Source organism: Chiloscyllium punctatum, chromosome 32, assembly GCF_047496795.1.
Source record: "Chiloscyllium punctatum isolate Juve2018m chromosome 32, sChiPun1.3, whole genome shotgun sequence".
In the NCBI taxonomy this organism is placed as follows: domain Eukaryota; kingdom Metazoa; phylum Chordata; class Chondrichthyes; order Orectolobiformes; family Hemiscylliidae; genus Chiloscyllium; species Chiloscyllium punctatum.
The window spans coordinates 52,674,938-52,699,949 of record NC_092770.1 but is presented as its reverse complement, the minus strand read 5'-3'; the positions used below and the strand labels follow the sequence as shown (position 1 = coordinate 52,699,949).

General features: G+C 41.0%; 1 protein-coding gene across 2 annotated transcripts in view; it reads left to right on the top strand.

Moving 5' to 3' along the window:
• The window catches only part of scube1 (signal peptide, CUB domain, EGF-like 1), a 274,231-nt gene that overhangs the window by 121,113 nt on the left and 128,106 nt on the right, over nt 1-25,012 (top strand). For both annotated transcript variants that reach the window (XM_072552384.1, XM_072552385.1), the window contains exons 5-6: nt 15,847-15,972; nt 22,274-22,390. In XM_072552384.1, coding sequence (XP_072408485.1) covers nt 15,847-15,972; nt 22,274-22,390 — 243 coding nt within the window. The remainder of the gene's footprint in view (nt 1-15,846; nt 15,973-22,273; nt 22,391-25,012) is intronic.

Here is a 25,012-nt window from a genome sequence, read left to right as displayed (position 1 = left end):
GCCACGAGCATAACAGCTATTAGCCCTTTGCACTACAATCAAACTGCTCTTGCCAATCCTCCTTCCCTCCCTCCCCTACATGACTCAACCTTGGATTCCAAGGAAATCCTTGCACAGTTGCAAGAAGGGCTATGACATGGCTGAGCAGGTTTTGAAACATTTGGGGTTGGGGAATCCAGAACTAGGTTCAGGGTGAGAGGGGAAGGATATAAAAGAAACCTAAGGGGCAACTTTTTCACACAGAGGGTGGTACATGTATGGAATGAGTTGCCAGAGGAAGTGGTGGAGGCTGGTACAATTGCAACATTTAAAAGGCATTTGGATGGGTATATGAATAGGAAGGATATGGGCTGGGTGCTGGCAGGTGGGACTAGATTGGGTTGGGCTATCTGGTCGGCATGGACGAGATGGTATGAAGGGTCTGTTTGCATGCTGTATATCTCTGACTCTATGTAGGGACATGCAAGATCAAGTGAGAGTGAGGGAACAGCTTTGTATTTTCAAGTCAGTAATGTGTGTGCTTAGATGGACTGTGCACTTCCTTGTCTTCCCATGAGCTTACTGGCCTTGTCCTTCTAGCTAGTTGAGTTGCAGATCTTTGAGATGCTGTTAACTTTGATAAATTGCTGCATTGCATTTTGTATGTGGTACACCCTGCTGCCGTGGTGGTGACAGGAGAGAATGCTTATGAAGGCAGTGGATGGTGTTCCAATTAATTGGACCTTTCATTCTGGAATGTTAACAAGATTCTTGAATGGTTTTATAATGGATAGAGTTATGGTCTCTCTTGACTCGGTTCATCATTGTGGAGGAGGTTCATTTTGAAGGTGATGAATGTGGTACCATTAAGTGGACTGCTTTTGTTTTGAGTTGTGTGTTCGTCTGTTTTCATTCTTTCTATAAATAGTTGGTTTTCTGAATTTTTTTAAGTGACTGGTCTCAACTAATGTTTGCCTGACTTCTGGTTAACTGAGTATTTCTTTTGCTGACACGTTTAAACCTGTTTACTTTCTTTCTCCCACTATGGTATCTCCTTTTTCTAAAGATCTAGAGTCCTCAAACAAAGGAAGCATCTTACAAGCACCTACCATCTCTAAGTATTTTGTGATAGTGAGTTTTGAGAAGATTTGTAGCTCAGGTTGAGGTTCTGGATGTAGGTTTGCTCACCTTCATCCAGAGGCTCACTGAAGATGTTACCTAGTATGGTGATGAAACATCTGAAAATGAATATTTCATGACACTTGAAATCACTCCTCAGTCATGAAAACATGAGAGGATACAGGCTCATTTTGCCCAATCTATCTTCACAGGACAGTCCTGCTGGGAGAAAGTTTGGTGAATTTTTGTTGTGCTCCCACTCTTGCATTATTATCACATTAATTACCTTTCTATTCGAGTGTGATACAACTGAGTCCTAAAAAGAAATAAGAAATATCTATTGTGACTGACCAAGAGGGCTTAAAGAATCAAGCTGATTTGACCTTCCTCACCCGGTTTTAACAGATTTCTTTGGCCATGTTCAGCCTGATGCTGTAAAACTTAGTGTCTGGAATCAATGTCAAGAGCTCCCAGGACTTCTGTCTCCCAACCATGTATTACCAATACGGTGGTTATTTCCTGTCAGTGGGATAGGATTTACCTGCAGTTCCTGACAGAGCAATGTGGGGTATTGACTGCAGGTTATAATGCAGTTTGTGAGTAGGTTAGTTTGCTTGACTGCTTTGTGTGACAGCTATTGGAACATCACCTCAGGAGTTAGTGCAGAGAAGCTGCAGTGTTACTTGAGCAGCATGTGCTTTTATCACATCCAGTGCCTAGGATGATACCAGCAGCTCTGTACCCATAATCCATCCATTCACTGGACTATTTTTGTGGAAGATATTAGAGTTCAGAATTGTTGAGGAAGCTTCTATCACCCTGCAAATGTCTTTACAGATTCTGCTTGGTTACTGTAGTCTACCAACATTGAAATTCTTCCAATATTACTTCCTGCGTGATTTTTTTGTTCTTCGTTAGGATGTGGTTGGCACTGGCTAGGACAGCATTTGTTGCCCAGTCCTAAGTTCCCAGAGGCCTGATGAGAGCCAGCATATTGCTATGGGTCTGGAGTCTCTCACAGGGCAGACCAGATATGGATGCCAGGTTTCCTTCCCCTAAATGTATTAGTGAGCTAGATAGGTTTTTACAGAGAGTGGCAATGGCCGAATGGTGATGAGGCAGCTTTTATTCCAGTTTTTTTTCTTATTGAATACAAATTTCACTATTTGCCATAGTGAGCTTTGAACCCCTATTTCCAGAATTCTTTTCTGGGGATCTGGATTATTATTGAGACACAAGCCAAAATTCCATCTGTTCCTTAGGTTCATCGTGCCATTCTGAACAACAGATGCTATGACCTGGACAATATCTATGCCTCAATTGTCACTGCTAAACACATGAATTAACTATAACGCTGTTCTTTCCTCAGAGCTCACAGGGCAAAGTATTGTTCTGACATTACAGCAGTAAATTTAACTCATTGGCTGTGAAGCATGTCCTGAGATTCTAAAAGATGCTACGAAATGCAAACCTCTTGTTTCCTTTTCTTCACCCTTAGAGTTTGGATTAAAGAATGGAACTCTAAAGGGCAAGGGGTGGAATAATGGTAATGTCCCTGGACTAATAATCCAGATCCCCAGAAAAGAATTCTGGAAATAGGGGTTCAAAGCTCACTATGGCAAATAGTGAAATTTGTATTCAATAAGAAAAAAACTGGAATAAAAGCTGCCTCATCACCATTCGGCCATTGCCACTCTCTGCAAAAACCTATCTAGCTCACTAATATCCTGATTCTTTAAAAGCTTGCCTACTGTCTACAAGTTGCAAGTCAGGAGTGTGATGGACTACTCCACACTTGCCTGGATGAGTGCGACTCCAACAACATCCAGAAGCTTGACACCATCCAGGATAAAGTGAAGCAACCTGCTTGGCACCCTTTTGAACATCTTCAACAATCAGACCTTGAAACACCATCCTCAGTCACAGCGGTACGAACCATTTACATGATAAACTGCAGCAACTTAATAAGGTTCTTTTAGACAGCACCTTCCAAATACATCTCCTGTACCACCGAGAAGGAGAAGGGCAGCAAATACGTGGGGGCCTCACTGCCTGTGGGGTCCAATCAACATTTTGGTCAATATTCTTTCACTGTAGTTGGGTTAAAATCTTGGAACTCCCTCCCTTACAGCATTATGGGTGTACCAGCATAATAAGGACTGCAGCAGTTCAAGGAGGTAGTTCACCACCACCCCCTTCTATAGGGTAATTAGGATGATCTGTAAATGCTGGCCTAACCAGCAATGCCTACATCCCCTAAACAACTTTTTAACAAATTCAATATAATGCGCTTTCCATAAAAAATACATATTTGGTGCCAAAAATGGGTTTTAAGATGTTATTTGAGAGAGTTTTGCTCTTTTAATCTGTAATCTATTACAGAAGCTTAGCTGGTATTTGTTATAACATTGGGAAGTAAGGTATAAGTTACCAAAGCCATTGGGACTGTGGGCAGGAAACCCAGAAATAGCATTTGCCATACAAGCCTTAAAGGTCAGTGTCAACTTATAAGGTTTATGTTAGAGGTGGGGATTGTGTTCCCATTTCCTTGTATTTGGTGGGATGGACAAATCAGTCAAGCAATTAGGAACAGAATTAATTGGGCAAAAAAACTTATTTCGCCCCACTCTACCTATGTGTGAAGTAGGAGTAAAGAAAGTTGGGGGATGTGGGTGGGGAGGCGAAAGACTTTTATGTCATTTTCTAAAGCTTAACTAAAGGCAAAGTGAGCTGGGTTGTTCGCAGACATTAAAACTCATCTGTGGGATTGTTATGTGTTTGTTTGTGATGCAAACTCAAATGAAAACATATCTTCCACAACCACACCGCTGTTCCCAAATAAAGAGGAACAGAAAATGAATGAACGTTTTCAGTAACTATAAGTTGGTTAATTCCTATGACCCTGTTTCCTATCCCTATTTTTAAGGGATATTTATTTTCATGATTTGGCAGATGTGGCACAATTATGTAAATTTCATTGACAAAGCTATTATTTTTGAGGATATCAGCAGTAGAACAGCTATAGGTCCAAGTAACAAAAGCAACATTAGGCAAATCATGAATCGACTTGTTTGCACACGAGCAGAGATAATGTCCAGAGACTGCCTGATGTGAGAGATATGTATTCTGTAATGTAGATCAAGTCCAACATGATCCCCAGACTAGATTTTGTGACCTGTATTCAGAGAGGAATTTTCCAGGTTCTGCTCCTCCATTTGGCCCGAACTTTGCTTTTCCTAGAAGATTATATGAGTTGCATGGATTGTGTGTGGTTTGTAATACACACAGCACACAATTGCCTGGGACAGGCCAGGTCGAGACATTGGACTATTTCAGGGGACCATTTTCATGTGTTTGTATGATATTTAATAGAGTCAATTAACACTGGACTTTGAATGCAAGACAAAGGAAAGTGATTTTCCTTTGTAAAAATTGGAATGAGCAATATTTGTAACAAGATACACTTGACAATAAATTAAGTAATAATCGTCAATTTAAGATTTGGAGATGCTGGTGTTGGACTGGGTGTACAAAGTTAAAAATCATACAACACCAGGTTATGGAACCACCCGATGAAGGAGCAGCGCTCCAAAAGCTAGTGTGCTTCCAATTAAACCTGTTGGACTATAATCTGGTGTTGTGTGACTTTTAACTTCATCAATTTAAGATTGAGTGAAAGACGTGAGAGAGAGAGTGAGAAATTTTCTTTGTGTAAAGTTGTAACAAATCTTTTCACCACATGGTTGAGGCACAGGCAACTGTAAGTTGTAAGAGAAGTTTGGATAAACAGCTGAAGTAGACGAAGTTATTGAGCAAAGGGAAGAAAGCAAATAATTGAGTTTCCTTGTGAATTATTCTAACAACGAGTTAACAGACACAATGGACTGAATGGCCTCATGATGCATGACATAGTGCTTCTATGGTTGTACATGGTTATGAAATGATTAGAAAATCATCCTCTTTAAATAGCAAAATAAGCTATATCTGTGCATGTTGGCGATGATGGCAGTTCTGTTTTTAATGATCGATGTAAAATAAATATTTAAAGCTCTTATATCAAGCATACTATCTAAACTTCTGTCATCTTTACTGATCTTTGTTTAAAAAAATGCATATATTTCAAGGATGGCTACAAAAGCTACTCATTTAAGTAGCTGACCTATTTCAGAATGGCCAAAGAATCTTGAAATCAAAGATACCCATCTCTCTCTTGCTGAGCCGTCTTTTGATGCAGTTCTAACAGATGAGGAACAGGTTTAAAAGTAAAATGTAGAACAAAATACATTCAAAACTTCCTTTCAGAGAAGCTTCTACTCTTTGTTGAGGCTTAAACAGATTTGCTGCAAGGATTTTAGCCGCGCTAATCTTGAACTATAGTTTCTGTAGGCTAAGAATTGGGGGAGGGGTAGAGCAGGAGGACTACTCTCCAAATAGTGAACAGTGTCTCCTGTAGAGTTTTGGGAGATTTCTAATCTTTGCTACATATGCTGACTGAATGAAGTTGTACTTTTTTGACACTCATCTATTTTATGTCATCCAGACAAAACCCCTCTTTAGCACTGGATGACAGATGCAGTCGTGCTGACTGTCATTCAGACCAGCAGCATCCTGTCTAATGTTATACCAGAATTCTGTGTCTCTCTGTATGTGTAAGCTAAACACCATTAAGTTAAGAATTTTTTTCAACCTTCGAACAGTCTACTTAAAGTAATTTTTCACAATCCTGAACATTTTGAATAGCGTTTTTGTAAACATCTTACTTCATTATACAAATACTATTAAAGGCCAGCATCTGTCATATAAAGCAACAATACCTGTGGGGAGAAATGAAGGCATTACTGTATACTGTGGTTTAGTCTTCAATTAATTATTTTTGAATGAACAAAAACACTTACTTGGTCATTAATCTAATTTTAACCCCGAGGAGCCAAGCGTTACAAAGGGAAACAACTGCAGAAATGTTAATCAGGTCACCAAGTTTATGAAACTGTGGTATGGACTCATGGAATTCCTCTGCACATTTCTCCTTTTTGTTTTGCTTAACACTTTTTGATTTTAACTAATTTGTTTATGCCCATAAATACTAGTTAGCATGGTACATGAGCTGCATCCTGGGGTCAATCACACATTAAGCTGATTTGGCAGATTTACTTTCTGCCTGTCACACACAATGGAGTCTGTTCTGCTCTGTTAGACGCTATTTGCTTGCAGTTTCAAATTGCTTTGATGGGGAAATATCTGTCTTCAGAAACTGATGAATGGATAACAGGCTGTTAGCTTTTCATTCCAGACTACTTAACCAGTTAAATTGAATCAAACGAAAAAGTTAAACAGCACCGGGGAGGGAGAATGGGAGTGAAGGTAAGGAAACGAGGACGTGGAGATAATAAGAAGTATATAAATGTAGATGCGTGTGAATGAATGAGATGGAGAGGATGAGTGAAGGATTGATGGGTGACCCTGGCACCCAAGAAAGGGGGCAAGGGTTGGACAATAAAGAAAGTAAACACATAATTTCTTGGATAGCGGAGGAAAGAAAGTGAAGGAACTATGCTCGAGTGAGAAGGTAAAAACAAACAAAAGAAAAAGTGAAGCTGCAAGTTTAAACAAATGAAACATTCATGGTGATAAACTCAAGATGTGCATTAAAGTTTTCTACATTCAGTTTTGTTAATGCGAATCGCATTCAAAGTAATACAGATTTGTCTTTAGTCGATGTGGCAATAGGAAGTAATAACGAAATTGCCGGACATTTTATGGAATGGAAAATCACAAATGTCTCACTGGCATATTCAAATGTTCATTGTTATATAGAACTTCCATTTTCCTAGCTATGGAACTAGTACAAAGTATATCTTTTACTCTAGCTCAGCACCAAGTTCAACAGACAATTTCATGCTCCCTATGTGCTAAATATCTTGGACCAACAATACACCACTCTGCTTCTGGAGCATGCATAAGGAGTAAGATTGTGGTGTGCCTCAGACTCTAACAGAGACAAAATACCCCAGTACCTTCCCCTGCTACCATAAAAGGTGCAAAACCACCCAGCACACCACCCCCCCCACCCCCCCACACACCCACCGAACTCCATGGAGGGCCCCAAACAGTCTTCCCAGTGAGACAGAGGTTCATCTGCTTCTCCTCCAACCTAGTTTACTGTTTCCAGTGCTCCCGATGTGGTCTTGTCTACATCAGAGAGACCAAATGTAAACCAAATGTTTCTGAACATCTCAGCTGGGCCTGTAAGGGCCAGCCCAACTCCCCGTCACTGTTCATTTCAATTCCCCATCCCACTCCCTTCCAACATGTCTATCCTCAGTCTCCTCCATTGCCATAGCAAATTGGACCTCAAATTGGAGGAACAACACATTGTCTTTCACCTGGGCAGCCTACAGACTGGAGGACTCAACTTTGAGTTCTCCAATTTCAAATAACCTTCCCACCTATCCCCCAACTCCCCAGCCCTGCCTCCTCCTTTCCGTCCCTCTGACTGACACCTCCTTCCAGCTACCATCTGGATTCATTCGACCAACTAGATCGTATCCTTCTCCCCCCACTCCTGCCCCCGCACGGTGGCACAGTGGTTAGCACTGCTGCCTCACAGTGCCAGAGACCTGGGTTCAGTTCCCTCCTCAGGCGACTCTCTGCGTGGAGTTTGCGCATTCTCCCTGTGTCTGCGTGGGTTTCCTCCGGGTGCTCCGGTTTCCTCCCACAATCCAAAAATGTGCCGGTTAGGTGAATCAGCCTGGCTAAATTGCCCGTAGTGTTAGGTGAAGGGGTAAATGTAGGGGAATGGGTCTGGGTGGGTTGTGCTTCGGCGGGTCGGTGTGGACTTGTTGGGCCGAAGGGTCTGTTTCCACATTGTAAATAATCTAATCTAATCTTTATCTGTAGCTCCGCCTACCCCGATCTCCATTCCTGAAGAAGGGTTATACCTGAAACGTCAGGGGTGGCACGGTGGCACAGTGGTAGCACTGCTGCCTCACAGCGCCAGAAGCCCGGGTTCAATTCCTGCCTCAGGCGACTGACTGTGTGGAGTTTGCACGTTCTCCCCGTGTCTGCGTGGGTTTCCTCCGGGTGCTCCGGTTTCCTCCCACAGTCCAAAGATGTGCAGGTTAGGTGGATTGGCCAGGTTAAATTGCCCGTAGTGTTAGGTAAGGGGTAGATGTAGGGGTATGGGTGGGTTGCGCTTCGGCGGGGCGGTGTGGACTTGTTGGGCCAAAGGGCCTGTTTCCACACTGTAAGTAATCTAATCTAATCTAATCTCCATTGACTGGCTTGCTGTGTTCTTCCAGCCTCCTGCTTGTCAGATTCCAATAGACCATTGGAAAAGTCCATAACAGTATTTTGTGCAGCATTTAGGAGATTAATAAATTCAACAATGAACATCAAGTTTGTAAAATGATCAATGTTATACTGAATTTTCAGTCTTACATTTCCTCAAATTAAAATGTCTTTAAACACAGGCAGGTGTATGCAAGTTATCCTGCCTCAAACTCATGATTTAGGATTATAGTAAAAGTAAAATACTGTAGAAACCAGAAAACAAACAAAAAAAACATGAAAATGCTGGAAATATTTAACAGGCGTCTCATGCAGGAAGAAACAGGATTAATGTTTCAGATCTATGATTCTTTAACCTCCTCAAAAACTTTACCCTCTCCCATTCACTTCCACACTCCAATACGTTGCCTTATCCATGATCCACTTTATGAACAGAACTCTCAATCTTTATTATGGCAGTAAGAAGCTATTGAATAGTTCATAACATACCCTAAAATTTACCAATGGTGTCTTTTAATAATAATCTAGCACTTTTAAATTGAATACACAGTTGAAGTGCAGATTAGGAGCTTATAAAATTCATAAGTAAACAGATATCAGCACTGTAATGTCAATAGATGTCCTGATTGAATACATAAAAGCAAAGCAGAGGTTAAATATTGTTGTCATACTAGGCTATCCTTTCAATTGTGTGAAAGGTGCACTATCGTTACCATTAAGCTGGATGACAAACCCAAGGTCAATGAGTAATGCAGGATGATAGGCAAGACAAAGCATCCAGTACAGCTAAAAATGAGGTGCCAACCTTGTGAAGCTACCACATAGGCTATTTGTATGTTTATCCATGGAAGTGTCTTTGATAGAACAATCACAAATGATCGTGACAAACCAACAGATAACCAGAGGAGGGAATTCCGCAAACATCTTCATCGTCAATGAGAGTACCCCAGAATATCAGTGAAAAAACAAAGCTTAAAATATTTAATCTATCTCCAGTTAGAAATGCAAAATCATTGATCCATTTCAGACACCGCCAGAGGTCCACTGGTTAACAGGTGAAGAGTATCAGCCAATTTGACTCACATCGTATGATATCAAGAAATGACTGAATGTACTGTAAACCACAAAGGCTATTGGGTCAAGTGATACTCCCAAACAATGGTACTGAAGAATTCCACTTGAGGACTAGGCCTACCCTTAACCAGCAATTTTGATACTGCTACAACATTGCACCCTGCTGCCAATGTGGAACAGATGCACAGGTATGCCCTGTTCACAGAAAGCAAGAGAAATTCAATTTAGCTATTATCTCGTATTTCCAGCATGTTAAAACCCCATTAGAAACTGATGTCTTTTTGTTTTAAAAGAGAAATTAGTCTCTGCAAAAACAATGGAAAGAAAATTGTCAGACAAGATTTCACTTTGAGATTTTTGCTGTCACAACCAACTAAATCAACATAATTCAAACATGAATTAACATGATATTTCAAAGTTAAAAATCACACACCAGGTTATGATTCAACAGGTTTATTTGGAAGTACAAACCTGATGAAAGAGCAGCGCTCCGAAAGCTAGTGCTTCCAAATAAACCTGTTGGAATACAACCTGGTGCTGTGTGAGTTTTAACTTTGTCCATTCCAGTCCAACACCATCATGATATTTCAAAGAAAGAGGTAAATTTCATTTTAAATAGATAATAACAAAGCTGTGGATCTGTAGTTGCATTGCACCACACTCATCACTTCCAACACTAAGCTGAGATCATGAGTGATCCAACTGTTCCAACTTGGCTGATGTTTTGTAGGATTTCTCACTTCCCATCCAATCATTTTGACCACTGAGTTGCATGCCCCAGCAGGTGGATTCCATTCAAGGCCCTCAAATGTAGTTGCCACTGATAAGGCACATGTTTGCACACCATTTCCTTACTCCAATCAGGAAGGTTCGATTAACATAACATTCTGAGAATCCCTTCTCCAAGCCTTTTAAATGGATGAACTCTGGAATCTGAGCAAGGGTTTTTCTAACCAATAATCCCTTTTGCTTTCTGACTTCAATATTTTCTCCCTTCCAACTACATAACTCAGTTTTTGTTCTTTTCTATATTATTATTTCTTTCATATGCCAGATCATGAGATTACAGGCTGTGGGGTTGAAGATAGTGCCTCACGGATGGCCAATTTATGGCTGTTAGCATTGTTCGAAAGCTAGCCAGTTTGGCATGGTGGCCATTCTACATGCCACGATTGAAAATGTTGGTGTGAAGTGAGGACATTGAATCCATAAGCACACTGCAGTGGTCATTCCTAACAATGCCATTATGGACAGATCCATCTGCAATAGATTAATAAGGATGATGTGATATAGGTTTTCCCTCCTGTTGATTCTCTCTCTGGTCTGGTGGGCCAGCTCTTCCTGTTATATGGGCTACTGCACACCATCCTATACAGGGAGGAAATTATAGGATCCACTTGGTTTAGTATGGTGTAGGAAAGGTAACTCCATGTACTTAAACAAGATATTGTTTACTGCATGTAATCAACTAGTTATGAGTTACCTTGATATGATGGACATTGTTATAGAGATTTTGAGGGCAACCAGGTATTAGGTCTTCCCCCCTTTGCGATGCTATGTCTTTCTGTTCACAAGTTCACATAACATTCTCATAATTAGTGATGCTTATGGCCCTTGTCAGTGTTAGCCTTTGCAGACCCATGTGCAATAGTTTCTCAAAAGCTTTTATTCTCAATGGTAATGTTATTATACACTTTTGTGTACTGAATAATTTATCATTATTCCATTTCCCCTTAAATCTCTGACTTTACAGGCAATTGCAGGCAATTTAAACATTTCACTTTCTCTCAAAGTGTTCTCTTCAACTCTAGAAGAATGATAGTTCGGTTGATGAAGAACCTATGTCTTTGATTCACTTTGAGTGTCTGAGGTCAGTAGATCTTTTCAAATTTCTTACTTGCCCTTTACTTGACTGCGTTGGTTCCCAGATCAGCAACAGTTCCAATTTAGAATCAACTTAGTTACATTTAATATCATCTTAATAATTCAAAATCCTTTCAGGACTTTACTCCTCCCTACCCCTAACTTCTGAACATTCTAAAACTCTTCAAGATCTCTGGACAAGATGGCAGATTGGTGGAATGCAATCTCCATCCATATGCAACTTAACTATGTCTTCAGTCTGTCACGACTATGCTGTGGATTTCTCTCAGAAGATGTGCCTGCCCCTCCACCTTAGTCTCCTTCGCTCATCGTCCTTCAAAAATAAGTATATTTTTCATCAAGTACTTTGGCACCTCTTATGCTATCTTATTTTTCCTTTAGATTTGTGTCAAGATTCTTTAAAAGTTAAGCTGTAATGATGCTTTCCCATGGTGAATTCATTATATAAATGCAAGTTGTGAGTTTTTAACAAATCATTAAATGACAATTAACCCCATGGCATCCCATCTAGCAATTACTACTAGAATAGGCCTGGCAAAGGGGAAGTAATGTTTTGCGAAAAGTCACAACTTGTGAAACCTTTTGCAATCTCAAAATAAGCTTTACTTTGAAGATCAAATGAATATGTCGCAACAATCAATCATGTATTTTTTATTCACTTGTGGGATGTGGGCATTGCTGGCTGGCCAGCATTTATTGGCTGTCCCTAGTTGCCCTTGAGGAGGTAGCGGTGAGCTGCCTTGTTGAATCGCTGCTGTCCATGGGCTGTAGGTAGGTCCACTACGGCATTAGGGGAGGCTTTCCAGGATTTTGACCCAGCAACAGTGAAGGAACGTGTATATGTTCAGGATGGTGAATGGCTTGGAGGGGGAGTTGCAGATGGTGGTTCAAACAAAAACTGAAAGAACTGTGGATGCTGAAAATCTGAAACAAAAACAGAAATTGCAGGAAAATGTCAGAAGTTGTTCAGAAGAATGGTCACTGGAGCTGCTGAGATTTCTTTCTCCAGATGCTGCCGGACCTGCTGGGATTTTCCAGTAATACCTGATTTTATTGCATGTTCCTATGTATTTTGCTGTCCTTGCCCTTGGATGGAAGCTGTCAGTTTGGAAAGCGTTATCTAGAGATATTTGACACATTTTTGCAGTGCATCTTGTAGATAGTACTTACTACTGCTACTGAGCATCAGTGGCGGTGAGAGGGGTTAGGGCATATAAAATATTAATTATTGTTCTACAGTATTTGAGGCAGTACTCGTATCAAGAGCTGCATTGGTATTACAGCAAAACATGTTTTGTTATTAAGTGACTGTGTACTGCCTTTAGTGTGTTGCTGCTTGACAGAAGCTTTGGTTGATTTGGGTTTGAAAGTGAATGTAATATTGTGTGACATAATAAGGAAGACAGGAGATTTTATTAATCAATCAGGAAGAAACGTTGGTTCTTATTGAATGGCTATAATGACAGTGAAACTCATTTTGCCATCATTACCCCATAAAACTGACAGCAACCCCCTGGTTTTCATACGTGCACAGTTAACCATGGAAATCCAAAGTTTGCTGTTAATGATTTTCTGCTTCTCCACAGGCTGCCCTGCTGGTGTCCCTTCAGGCTGGAATACTTAGAATTCACTGAACTGACAAAACAAAGCTTCTCTCTCACGTTGTGATATTACTGTTGGAAGTCATTGGAAATGGTTATGTTTTGTTAATAAAGTCCACCTTTAATGGTGTACTAAATCTTAATTTTAATAATGTCTGTAGCCCAAGAAATCTAATTTTGAGTTTGTGAACTGCTAAGTTTCTTCACTATGGTAATTCCATAGCCTTTCTTTAAAAAATAACCAGTTAGATTTTGCTATTTCAGCTTTCAATATGTATATTTGAAACTTTTGCTCCATTGTCTAAAATTTATAAGAAGTGAAATAACTGTTCCTGTTTTGTTGTCGATGAGAATTTGGTTTACCCTATTTGATGGCATCGTTGTTGCTAGATGTCTGGAGATCTCCTCGACCTGGTGCCAGATTCAAATTGACATTAGAGATGTAATTCATGTCTAGATCACTAGGTCATTGCAAGTAGCTTTCATTGCTGATGCATTATCTGCACCATTGGTTTAGTTTCCTTACAGTGTAGAAACAGGCCCTTCGGCCCAACAAGTCCATGCCAACCCTCCAAAGAGTAACCCACTCATTCCCCTACATTTACCCATAACAAATCCACCTAACACTATGGACAATTTAACATGGCCAATTCACCTGACCTGCACATCTTTGGTCTGTGGGAGGAAACCAGAGCACCCAGAGGAAACCCACGCAGAGAACATGCAAACTCCACACAGACAGTTGCCCGAGGTGGGAATCAAACCCGGGTCCCTGGTGTTGTGAGGCTGCAGTGCTATCCACTGAGCCACCATGCCGCACCAAATTTAATTCAACTTTCACCATGATGGGATTTGAACCCAGATGCCCTGAACATTACTTTGCTCTCTAGATTGCTAGTTGAGTGGTAATACCACAAGGCCATTGGGTCATCTATTGGTGTGTGTGACACTTGCACATTTTTAATGGTAACAGCTCTATGAAATCTGCTCACAAATTTATATTTTTAAAATGACAAATGAAAAGAAATGCAGAAAAAAGATTTATCACTAAGATTTGGTTGATGCTATAAATTCCCAGAATAAATTTGCAGAATTTTCAAAAAAAAACTCCAGTCCACCAAACAGTGATTAGAAATGACTCCAGGTATCCATCATAACACTCCTGCAGGTTCAGAGAGGAGTCTCCATGCTTGATTGCTACTGATCACCTCTGATTTTCCTTTTCCATTTCTTCCTCGTTCACCTAACATCGGAGAAGTACTCAAGTGATACCTGACCAATATTTAACTGCCAATCACGCACACAACATTGTTATATCCATTGCTGTTTGTGAAAGCTGCTGTAGGTGAATTGGTGCTGCCTTTGCAATAGTTTTTAAAATCTGTTCTTTCATTGATGCAGGTGTCGTTGGCAAAGCCAATATTTGTTGCTTTATAGTCTTGAACTGATCTGCTTGCTAGGTCATATTAGAAGACTATTTAAAGGGGCACCACATTGTTAGGAATCTGGTGTCACATGTTGTCCAGGTTGGATAAAGAGGGCAGGATTCCTTTCGAAAAGGACATTAGTGAAACAAATGGCTTTTACAACAGTCGATGCTACTCACTCACTATTGCTGAGACTATCTTCTCCTTTGATATGATTTCAATTTTGAATTTGGTTTCTCTGAAGACAGTTAGTGATGACCCCACAAAAAGTACTTAATTGGCTGTTGGCCACTTTATATGTCAAAGTAATCTTGAATAGCACTACACAAATGCGAGTTTTACATTTTTTTAAGCTTGAATACTCATGGACAGTTTTTTAAATTAAATTCAGGATTGTGGTGACTTGCTCAGCTATACATCTGTCCTTCTCTTACGCCCATTTTCCTGTTGCTTTTGTTAGTGAAAATAGTGCACGCATTAACCAGTCCATAAAAAATGATACAGAAAGGAATAGCTGCATTTGAGTTCTTGCAGAGATGGCATAAATAGATGTTGGATCTGTTGATTAAGGGAATCACTGTGTATGGGGTGAAAATTCAATTATTCACAACATTGAACAGCAATCTGAGCTCTCAGACAGGAGGATGCAGATAGAATCATTGTAGGGAGCATTGCAGAAACATATATGGACATTGGGGCTGTGTTTTCCCTGTGTCTTCAAGTCACTGCTCCAGGGAGCATTGTTAAGTGTCATGAATCAAATTATATTCCCACCTTGGCAAAAGAGTTGTGAGCATTACAAGTTCGGGAAAAAAAAGTAAAAGGCAATGTATGGTTTACAATTTGCTTACTGAATAATTATGGTTGTACCCAATATCACTCACTAGTTGTAAGTTATTATAGTGCAACTCGACTTGTTCACTAAGTATCAGTAAAAGACTTTAGCAAGAGCTGCGGTTCTCAAAGCTTGGTCTATGCACCTCTGAGAGATCGCAAGTATTCCCCAGGGCAATCCAGATTGAAAATCACTGATACGCAACACCAGAGCCAAGGCTGTATGAGCCAACCACGCCGAACACTCAGTCTTACCCCTTGAATGACAACCAGACCGTATGAGGCATAGGTAGTTATTAGTGTGAGCTAAGTGGGCTGAAAACAAAGAGGAGGAATTGACTGATCATGGAGGCTGAATCTCTCCAGCTTAGAACCAGAAATCACCACATTGGTGCACCATTCTTCCAATTAGTTTCGTTTCATTTCTCCCCCACTGTGGCAAGTAAACATAGGTGGAGAAAGATGGATGGGGGGACAGTGGGGCATTCTGGTCTGTCCATGTGACCCACAGACAAAATCATTCAAGAACCACTGATCAAGAGGAATAACTGACAATTAGAGTGGGGAAGTCTTTGCATATGTTGAATTTGTAATCTAATTGTGTTTTTTCTCTCTCTTCCTCTACTGTGCTTTCTTTACAGAGGGCATGAACTGTATGAACAAAGATCATGGATGTGCACACATCTGCCGAGAGGCGCCGAAGGGTGGGGTAGCCTGTGAATGCAGGCCTGGCTTTGAGCTCGCCAAAAACCAGAGGGACTGCACATGTAGGTAGTTGTGGCTGCTGAGGAACACCTTACCTTCTCTCTCAGTGCACGCATTTCTTTTTGCGTTTTCCTAATTTTTCCCGAAAACTGTAAATCTGTTTTTGCCCTTCAACTTTTCAGTCTTGTGCGCTGTAGTTCCTTACATGTCCTGAAAGGACGGAGACAATAGAGGAAGCTGCTACACTCCAGGATCTCATCTCTATGTCTGTTCTTCTTGTGAGGGATCAAACAGTGGGTGCAAATATTTTTTAAAAACACACATGTTTTAACCTTTTGCCTTTTTGGAACTTTATATGTTTTATTTCCCAATTGAAGCAAAAGCAATTAATGTAGCCTTTGTATACATGGAAATGGAATTAATATAAATGCCTTAGTGAAGGTCGCAGGGAGATTTTACAAGCCTGCTGCTTTGATAAAAGCTTTTAATTGAGAAACACTATTCTCTCTGGCATGGGTCACTGACCACAGACTGAAAATCATTTGCAGAGGACGAAGAGGGAAGGTAAGGAGAATATGTTCTTACTGAGATTGGAAGAATCCATTTGAAAGGACAGTGGAAGTGAATTTCACAAATTATTTTAAAAGGTGGTTAACTGATGTTTGCAACTGGGGTACAAACAACAAAAATTGGAGGTGTCAAATAGTACATCACTATTCATTCATGGGGCCAGCAAAATCATGGCAAGTTGAATGGCCTGCCCCAGTGCTGTAGGTATTCACCATTACGCATCTGCTGACTCAGCAGGAATTTGACTGGTGCCATTTCAGTTAACCAGAAAGGCAACATCAACTCTGCCAACTCTCATCACACCCTTGTGCTGTTGCCACTGTGGTGGAATGAGACAATGCCAAATCCTGGACCGTTGACATCTGATGATCCACAGCCTCTGCTCACCAGCTCTTGAGAATTTGTTGGTGGAGCTGATCAACCTCATCACAAATTCCTTTATCTGCAAGTATTGATCAGCCAGCTATAGTGGCTGGTATTGAATCCAGAATAAACAGGCATCACCAACTTAGTAAGTTTATTTCTTTTAGTGGTGAGTTGTACAAAGCATTATAAAGCATTATGGCAGGCCATTCAGCCAAAGGGGCTTGAGAGTTCAGGCTGATCTTAATCTTCTAATCGTTGTGAATGTGAACTGAGTCCTGGAAAGCAATGGGGACATGATTTTCTGGATGGTGGGGTTTCATGCTCTGCCACCCACAGTCTGGAATGTTCCGTGCTGCAAGGGGTTGTAACAGGCTGGAGGTGGAATTTACTCGGGAAGAAGATCTGCCTCCAAGCTGCCAGTCAATCTGAATTTCCGGCTGCTCCACAATGCCAGGAGCAGGACTCCCTGGAGGTTCTAAGTCTTAGAGTCGAGGAGCTGGTGAGTTTGTGTCGTCTCACAGCAGCACTGGGAATTGAAACCCAAAGAAAAGAGGAGCGTGTCATGTGGGTCTTTGAGGAGGGGGCGGGCAGGCAGTCCTTCAGGGATGAAGGTAATGCCCAACCTGGAAAGGGATGCACCTCCTCCACCTTCCCCTGCCTGAGGCTCCAGCAGGATCACTCACCACGCTTCCCCCTTTCTCAGAATTCTCTCTGCCACCTTTGAAACTGAGCAGGAAGCAGCCATTAAACAGCCATTTCGTTAGGGACCTACTGGAGCAATGGTGAGTACACCAGCCCAAAGCTTCAGCTTCCCCCTATAAAGTTGCAGACAGGCTGGTAGGGGAAGGCCGCGCAGGGAACTTTATGGCTCCCCCCCAGCCCACTGTTGAAGTGCTGTTAAATTCATTTCCAGAAACCAGAATGGTGGCTGACCTTTCCTACTTGCAACCTGAAGCTATTTGTCATGTCCCTCTTGTCACTTTGATTGAATTTGTCTACCTCAGCACTGGTCGAAATTAAAGCAGGGGCCTGAAGACGATGGCCTCAGTGGCCTAATGGATAAGGCATTGGCCTTCTAAGCTAGGGATTGTGGGGTCAAGTCCCATCTGGGGTGACTTGAGCTTTCACCTCATACTTTCAAGGATGGCATGGTGGCTCAGTGGTTAGCACTGCTGCCTCACAGCACCAGGGACCTGATTTTGATTCCTGCCTCAGACGACTGTCTGTCTGTTTGGAGTTTGCACATTCTCCCTGTGTCTGTGTGGGTTTCCTCTGGGTGCTCCGGTTTCTTCTCACTGACCAAAAAATGTGCAGGTCAGGTGAATTGGCCATACTAAATTGCCCATAGTGTTAGTTGCATTAGTCAGGAGTAAGTTAGGGAAATGGCTGGGTGACTCTTCGGTGTGGACTTGTTGGGCCAAATGGCCTGTGTCCACACTGTAGGGAATCTAATCAAGATGTGAATTAAGGACAGGAGTAGGTCTTATGGTCCCTCAGGCCTACTTTACTGTTTGTAAAGATCATAGCTGAGCCTTAACTTCAACTCTACGTTCTTGCCCGATTTCCATATTCCTTGATTTCCTTGGGCAAATATATCTGTTGCTCTCTGTCTTAAATACATTAATGACTATCCTCTGGGATAGAGAATTAGAAAAATTTATAACCGTTTAAGTAAAGGCATTTTTGCTACTCAATGCAAACTGGTTATCCCCTTACCCTAAGACTATAGCCCCTAGTTCAGTATATACCCTCACATAGAATCTTGTATTTTTCAATTAGATCACCCCCTCAATTCTTCTAGACTCCAGAGATTATAGACCCTTTCTCCTCAAATAGTCATTATAGGACAACTCCCTCTTCCCAGGAATCAGTCAAATGAACCTTTGTTGCATTGCTATAATCTAAAAATTCCTGAGGTGCAAAGACCTAACTGAGCATGTGATTCGAGGTGTGATCTCACCAAGTCCCAGTCAGCTGCAAAAAGACTTCTTAACTCTTGTACGCCAACCCTCTTGCACTAAAGCGAAATAGACCATTTACCCCAACAGACATCTTAGTCCTCCTGGCTTTGTGAGGTATTTCCTTTGTTGTTCTTTCAAAAATGAATGTTTTCAGTTAACATGGTAAAATGTAATGGATTAGCATTGTATATTAGCTCATTTTAGGTTTGTACAATGGGCTTGTGGTTAAGGACTTGCTGTGATAACTACATTGTAAGAAACTTATGACGTCACCAGGTATTGTGCAGTTAAAATAAATCTTAATAGCTGTAGCAGCTGGAAAATCCAAGAAATTATTTATTTTCTGAATATAATGAAAAAATACTGGATTTCACAAGGAGTATAGAAAGGAGGATGGGCAGAGTCTATCATGAAAGAAATGGGAATACAAACCTTATCTGTCTTCAAATGGATAGCCATCTAATGATGTGCAAATAATAAGCATAGATCATGCTCCATGTTTCTCAGTTGCTCTTGGTCAATGAAGAGCCGTAGTTTTTTTTCTGGATATCTAGAATTGTTACAATGCCAACTGGTGGGGAGAATGCACCATATAGTTGGAGCTTTTAAGAATGAAAAGGCTGCCTCCCTTGTTTGTCTAATTCACCGCAGGGTACATCCACACAATGCTACCTGCTTAACTCTTGCCAATCTTTGTATTTGCTGCCCCACGCTACCACCCTAAAGAACTCCAAATGGATTTAGAAATCCTGTCCAAAGAACCCCAGTGCCCTGGCAACAATTCAATTATCCTGATCTTGGAATATTACCCATAGTAAAATTACAAAGAGAATGATCCTAACTAATGTCTTGAATCATTCAAGACTTCTGTTGGTCTTTTTAGGATCAGTGCCACACTATTTTATCATCTTCTAAAGCAATCTAAGAACCTCTTGACTTGTACTTAACAATATATTTTGTTTGAATTTAATTTCATCATCACAAAGACTTTCAAGGCTCCAATAGCATCTCACAGCAATGATCATATTAGGTGATTCCAATAGTAGTGGTATCTCTGAGACTGATCAGCATGGATTCAAATCTTATTCCAGTCCTTGAGTACATAAATAGCCTGTTTCATTGTTAGTGGTGGAAAGACATCATGGCAGTGTACAGTCTATAGAGACAAATGTAGAAGTTACTGGAAAACTCAGTAAGTCTGGCAGCATCTGTGGAGGGAAATTAGAGCACTGTTCTGAGGAAGGGTCACTCGGCCCGAAACGTTAACTCTGATTTCTCTCCACAGATGCTGCCAGACCTCCTATGTGTCTCCAGCATTCTCCGAATTTGATCCAAATATTACACTGCACAGGCTGCCATGTGGCTGCAAGGCAGATGGGTGAAATTGAGAAAGGTGTCATTTTCCACCAACCCGTTGAAAACGTAGTTAGGAAAGTAGGGTGTTTTCCTCTTGTAACAAGCACCTTGGGCACTCTTTCATTACCAACCCCCACCTCCCCACCCAACAAAAGATGTTACCCTGCACTCACACCTCATCAAATAACCTGCCAAACCTGCCCACTCTTGAATCCTGCTCGTCCAGACTAGACTGTCTCCAGAATCCATGTGCTTCTGTTCCTATGGACAGCTTAAAATCACAGCCTGGCCTTCTACTGACATCTGGTGCTTCTGGGACTGAATGCAATTCACCAGCTGCTTGAGGGTGGGACTTTCTCTCACTGAGGGGTGGAGGTGTCATTCTCAACCTGTTTCGACCACTAGCAGCATGCTATTGAAGTCCAGAACTGACTCTTATGAGAGGACAAGCAATTGTACTGAACCCTGCCATGGTAAAATACAGCTCTTTGTCACCTCCCACCTCGCTTTTCTGTTTTAAATTCTATCTACAACTTGGATGTGCATTCTGCTATTGGGGCTCATCGCAGGCAATGTGTTATATGAACTAGTTGGACTCTTAGTCATCATAAGTGGGCGGCACAGTGGCACAGTGGTCAGCACTGCTACCTCACAGCGCCAGAGACCTGGGTTCAATTCCCACCTCAGGCGACTGACTGTGTGGAGTTTGCATGTTCTCCCCGTGTTTGCGTGGGTTTCCTTGCAGTCCAAAAATGTGCAGGTTAGATGAATTGGCCATGCTAAATTGCCCATAGTGTTAGGTGATGGGGTAAATGTAGGGGAATGGGGTCTGGGTGGGTTGCACTTTGGTGGGTCGGTGTGGACTTGTTGGACCGAAGGGCCTATTTCTACACTGGAAATAATCTAAAAATAAGGCTAACTTGCTGTCCCCATACTGTTTTTAAGTTGGCATCTGAGAGCCTTCTGTGTCAAGTGTGGTTAGGGGGGAACCACAAGATAGCCTAATAAGAAAAGGTTGCTGTCTTGAACAAGATATGATTGCAATCACGCACAAGTTGCACTGATATGATAGATATTGTTATTGAGACAATTCTGGCAGCCAAATGGTTGGTCTGTCTCCTTTCAGGATCAGAGCTGTTCAGCCTTTCCCCCAAGTCTTAGGATTTTAATATATTGGGTGGAGCTTCTTGCAATCTTCAACATTAACCCTTTTAGAACAATTCCATCCTGAAGTCTGACTTATCAGTCAGTGCTCTCTCCACTTTTGTCCACTTTGCTGCTAGCTCCACTTTGATTCATCACTGCTGCTGTACCCTCCAATTGTAGTGACATTCAAGATAAAGCATCGCTTCTCTTGGCAGAATACTCCTCCTTATTGAAGACCTTAGCACTCTAGACTGGAGGCTTGAAATATTTCGCATGTCAAGAAAATTAATCAGAAGTTCCATCAGCAACCTTACCAATTTAACTTAAGGACTTGCATCATAAGATGTGCAGTAGGATTGCTTTCTATCCAATTTGAACTAGACATGCCAATGTTTTGTTTATGCATACATTCCTAAAAGTGCAAGTTAAACTTGTAAAGTTGTATATCTAAATTAATACAATTTTTTTTTCCCTTTACCTCTGTTGTTGATTTTGTGGAGGCATTCATTAAGATCTGTAATGAATTTGTATCAAGAGCCAAGCAAATAGCAAAAATTAAAACATAAACTCATATCCCCTCTGCTACTATACTTATCCAGTTTGGTTGGGTGGAAGGTGATAGCCCTGGGCTGTTCTGGGAAGTGTTAGCAATCTTGTGGTCCACGTGACATCCCAACTCTCTGTCACCTCACCACCTCAAGTAGAAAAAAGAAACCATTATTATTAATAATCAAGAGTGTAAATGCAATGTATCATTCATACCAGTCAACAAAAGTTCTTTAGTTTATTTAACTGACAAGTAGTTTAGTCAACAATCAAAAATAAAATTAATATCAAATGAGTGAATTATGTCATGACTCTCTTTCAATGGCAGTATAATGTATGGGAGTACAGCGTTGTAAAGTGAATGCTATAATGAAGAACCCATGTTTACATCTTTGCCTTCCTACACTTTATGTAACAGTAACCTGTAACTATGGAAATGGGGGCTGTCAGCATACCTGTGATGATGCGGATAACGGACCCGTGTGTGGCTGTCATCAGAAGTATGCTCTACATTCGGATGGAAAAACATGCATAGGTAAGTGAAGATCTTGTACATGTTTTAACACCTGGACCGATAGAAACATTGTACAGTATGTGAGCAGTGCAAGACTTGGTCCACTGCTTAAATGCAGTTGAAGTGACATTTCTTGCATCAGCTACATGAACAAATGCAATAGATCATAGAATTTTGATTCTTTACTTCATGGGTGTCTGAGTTCTGGAGAGATTTTGTGAAGGCAGCAAATAATTGGCCAATAGTGTTCCAACTTCTCAAGTAGTGCTCATGTTGGAACTGGTTCATGTTGCATAATATGATAATTAAGGATCATTTTGAATTACACCACATCTTTTGAAAAATTCTCAATCATGTAATTTTAATGTATTAATCCTGAATTTAAAGTAAGCTTAAAATTAAGGCTAATGGAATTTTTATGAAATGAGCTTTCTCATAAACTTAGAATGTGCATTCCTTGCAAGCTAACTGTTACATTTGTATCTGACCATCCTTGAATTTTTATCTTGGGGTAAACTTTAACTTGAACCGAAGGGTTCTACATCAGACATAGGTTAGCATTTTTTAAATTTCATACCTCTGTGCTTTAAGCTTGCTTATGGTGCCACTATTAGGTTACTTGAATATAGTGATCTCGCCAGCAAAAAGCTACATAACTAGCTTCTCTCTGCTCCATACCAATGGACAAGTGCATTTATTACCACGACAAGTCCCCACTTGATAGACTCATTAGTTCTGAAGTGAAGGAAGGGTCTTACCTGAAATTTTAACCTGTAGTTCCACACTTGAAGTGGTTTCAACTCCCACTCCAGACACTTGATCCATAAAGTAGGCTTGTGTTTCAGTACAAGAGAGTATGTTGCACTGTCAGAAGTGCTGTTTTTTTTTGGATGGTGTTTAATTAAGTCCTGTCTGCCTTCTTGGGTAGAAGCTAAACATTTCATGGCCTATTTGAATAAGGGTAATAGAGCCCTCTCCATGTCCTGCCCAAGAAGCAACATGAGAAATGGATGCAAAATGCTGCAAATGCTGGAAATCTAAAATAAACTGATCAAATTCCAGAAGTACTTGGGATAGAAGTTGCTAGATCTGCTGAGCATTTCGAGCATTTTCTGTGCTTATCCTTTTAAATCAAATGGTATTGTCATCTTCAGTATTGCTATGGGGTCTTACAAGCTCCTATTATCCTGCTGTGTTTCATACATCACAGCACTGTCAAAACTTAAAAGATATTTCATTAGTTGGAAAGTGATTTGGGATGTCCTGAATCTGGAGAGATTAACTCTATCTCTAATGTTTTCCATTTTGATTGCAACGTATTTTAGTTCTGAACAATAGACAGGCAAGGTTATAACAGTCATAGCAGAACTTACTCCGGCTAAGGATATAATATGTAGCATTTAATGTTGACCTTGACTGGCCCTGCTCTGCCTTCTCAAAATATTTTTATGCTCGGAGTAGAATCAGCAGTTCATACAAGCAAAAACTGTACCATATGTGTATTGATATTCAGTGACTTGCAATCACTTACCCAATCTAAATTCTTTAGGATCTATTTGTTTCGGATCCAGGAATATTTCGTGTCTGATTATGAAGGTGTGACAGACAGGACAGCAGAGTAATAGTATCATTTGTTACCTGAAAGTGAAAAAATTTGCCATGTTTTTTCCCTTGTGTGGAAGTCCCACCTAGCTGAGGAGTTATCAGAGCCTCACCAGATTAATGACCATTCTCATTTATGAGCAAAGCCATTTAGGAATTTACCCATACAAATTTTGCATGGCAAGAAGGAATTTCATTGATCTGTTTCTGCAGACACAACAAGAAATCTCTAAAGATGAAGGGAAATATCTCCGTAAACCATGAACCTGAATAGGATATGTGCTCAAAAGAGCATTTTATTCCAGAGAATTAACAGATCAATTATCTTTTTGCAATAGACTTGCAAAGAAGTCTTTAATTTCAGACTTGGTCATTTTGACCCCCAGGATGATGATTGCCTGCATGACCATCACCAATATTAATAGATATTTTAATGTGAATGAGCTTTCGCTTGTTGGGTTTTAATGGGCGGCACGGTGGCACGGTGGTTAGCACTGCTGCCTCACAGCGCCAGAGACCCGGGTTCAATTCCCGCCTCAGGCGACTCTCTGTGTGGAGTTTGCACATTCTCCCCGTGTCTGCGTGGGTTTCCTCCGGGTGCTCCGGTTTCCTCCCACACTCCAAAGATGTGCAGGTCAGGTGAATTGGCCATGCTAAATTGCCCGTAGTGTTAGGTAAGGGGTAGATGTAGGGGTATGGGTGGGTTGCGCTTCGGCGGGGCGGTGTGGACTTGTTGGGCCGAAGGGCCTGTTCCCACACTGTAAGTAATCTAATCTAATCTAATCTAATGTTATGACATCATGACTGAAGGCCCCTTTCCTACTGTCCAATGGAAATTATCAGGCCTCAGGGAAATTCAGTCCCAAGTCTTTGCTTATAGTCTGGTAGTGACCAATAATTCTGAAGTGTAGTTTGTGAAATAAGAGCATCAATTGTGAGCTACCACTAGTCAGTTCGTGGAGCCCCTTTATAACATTTGCAGAACCAGCACGTTTAACATGCTTCATTTTGGGTGGGGAAAGAAACATCCAAGACGAGAAA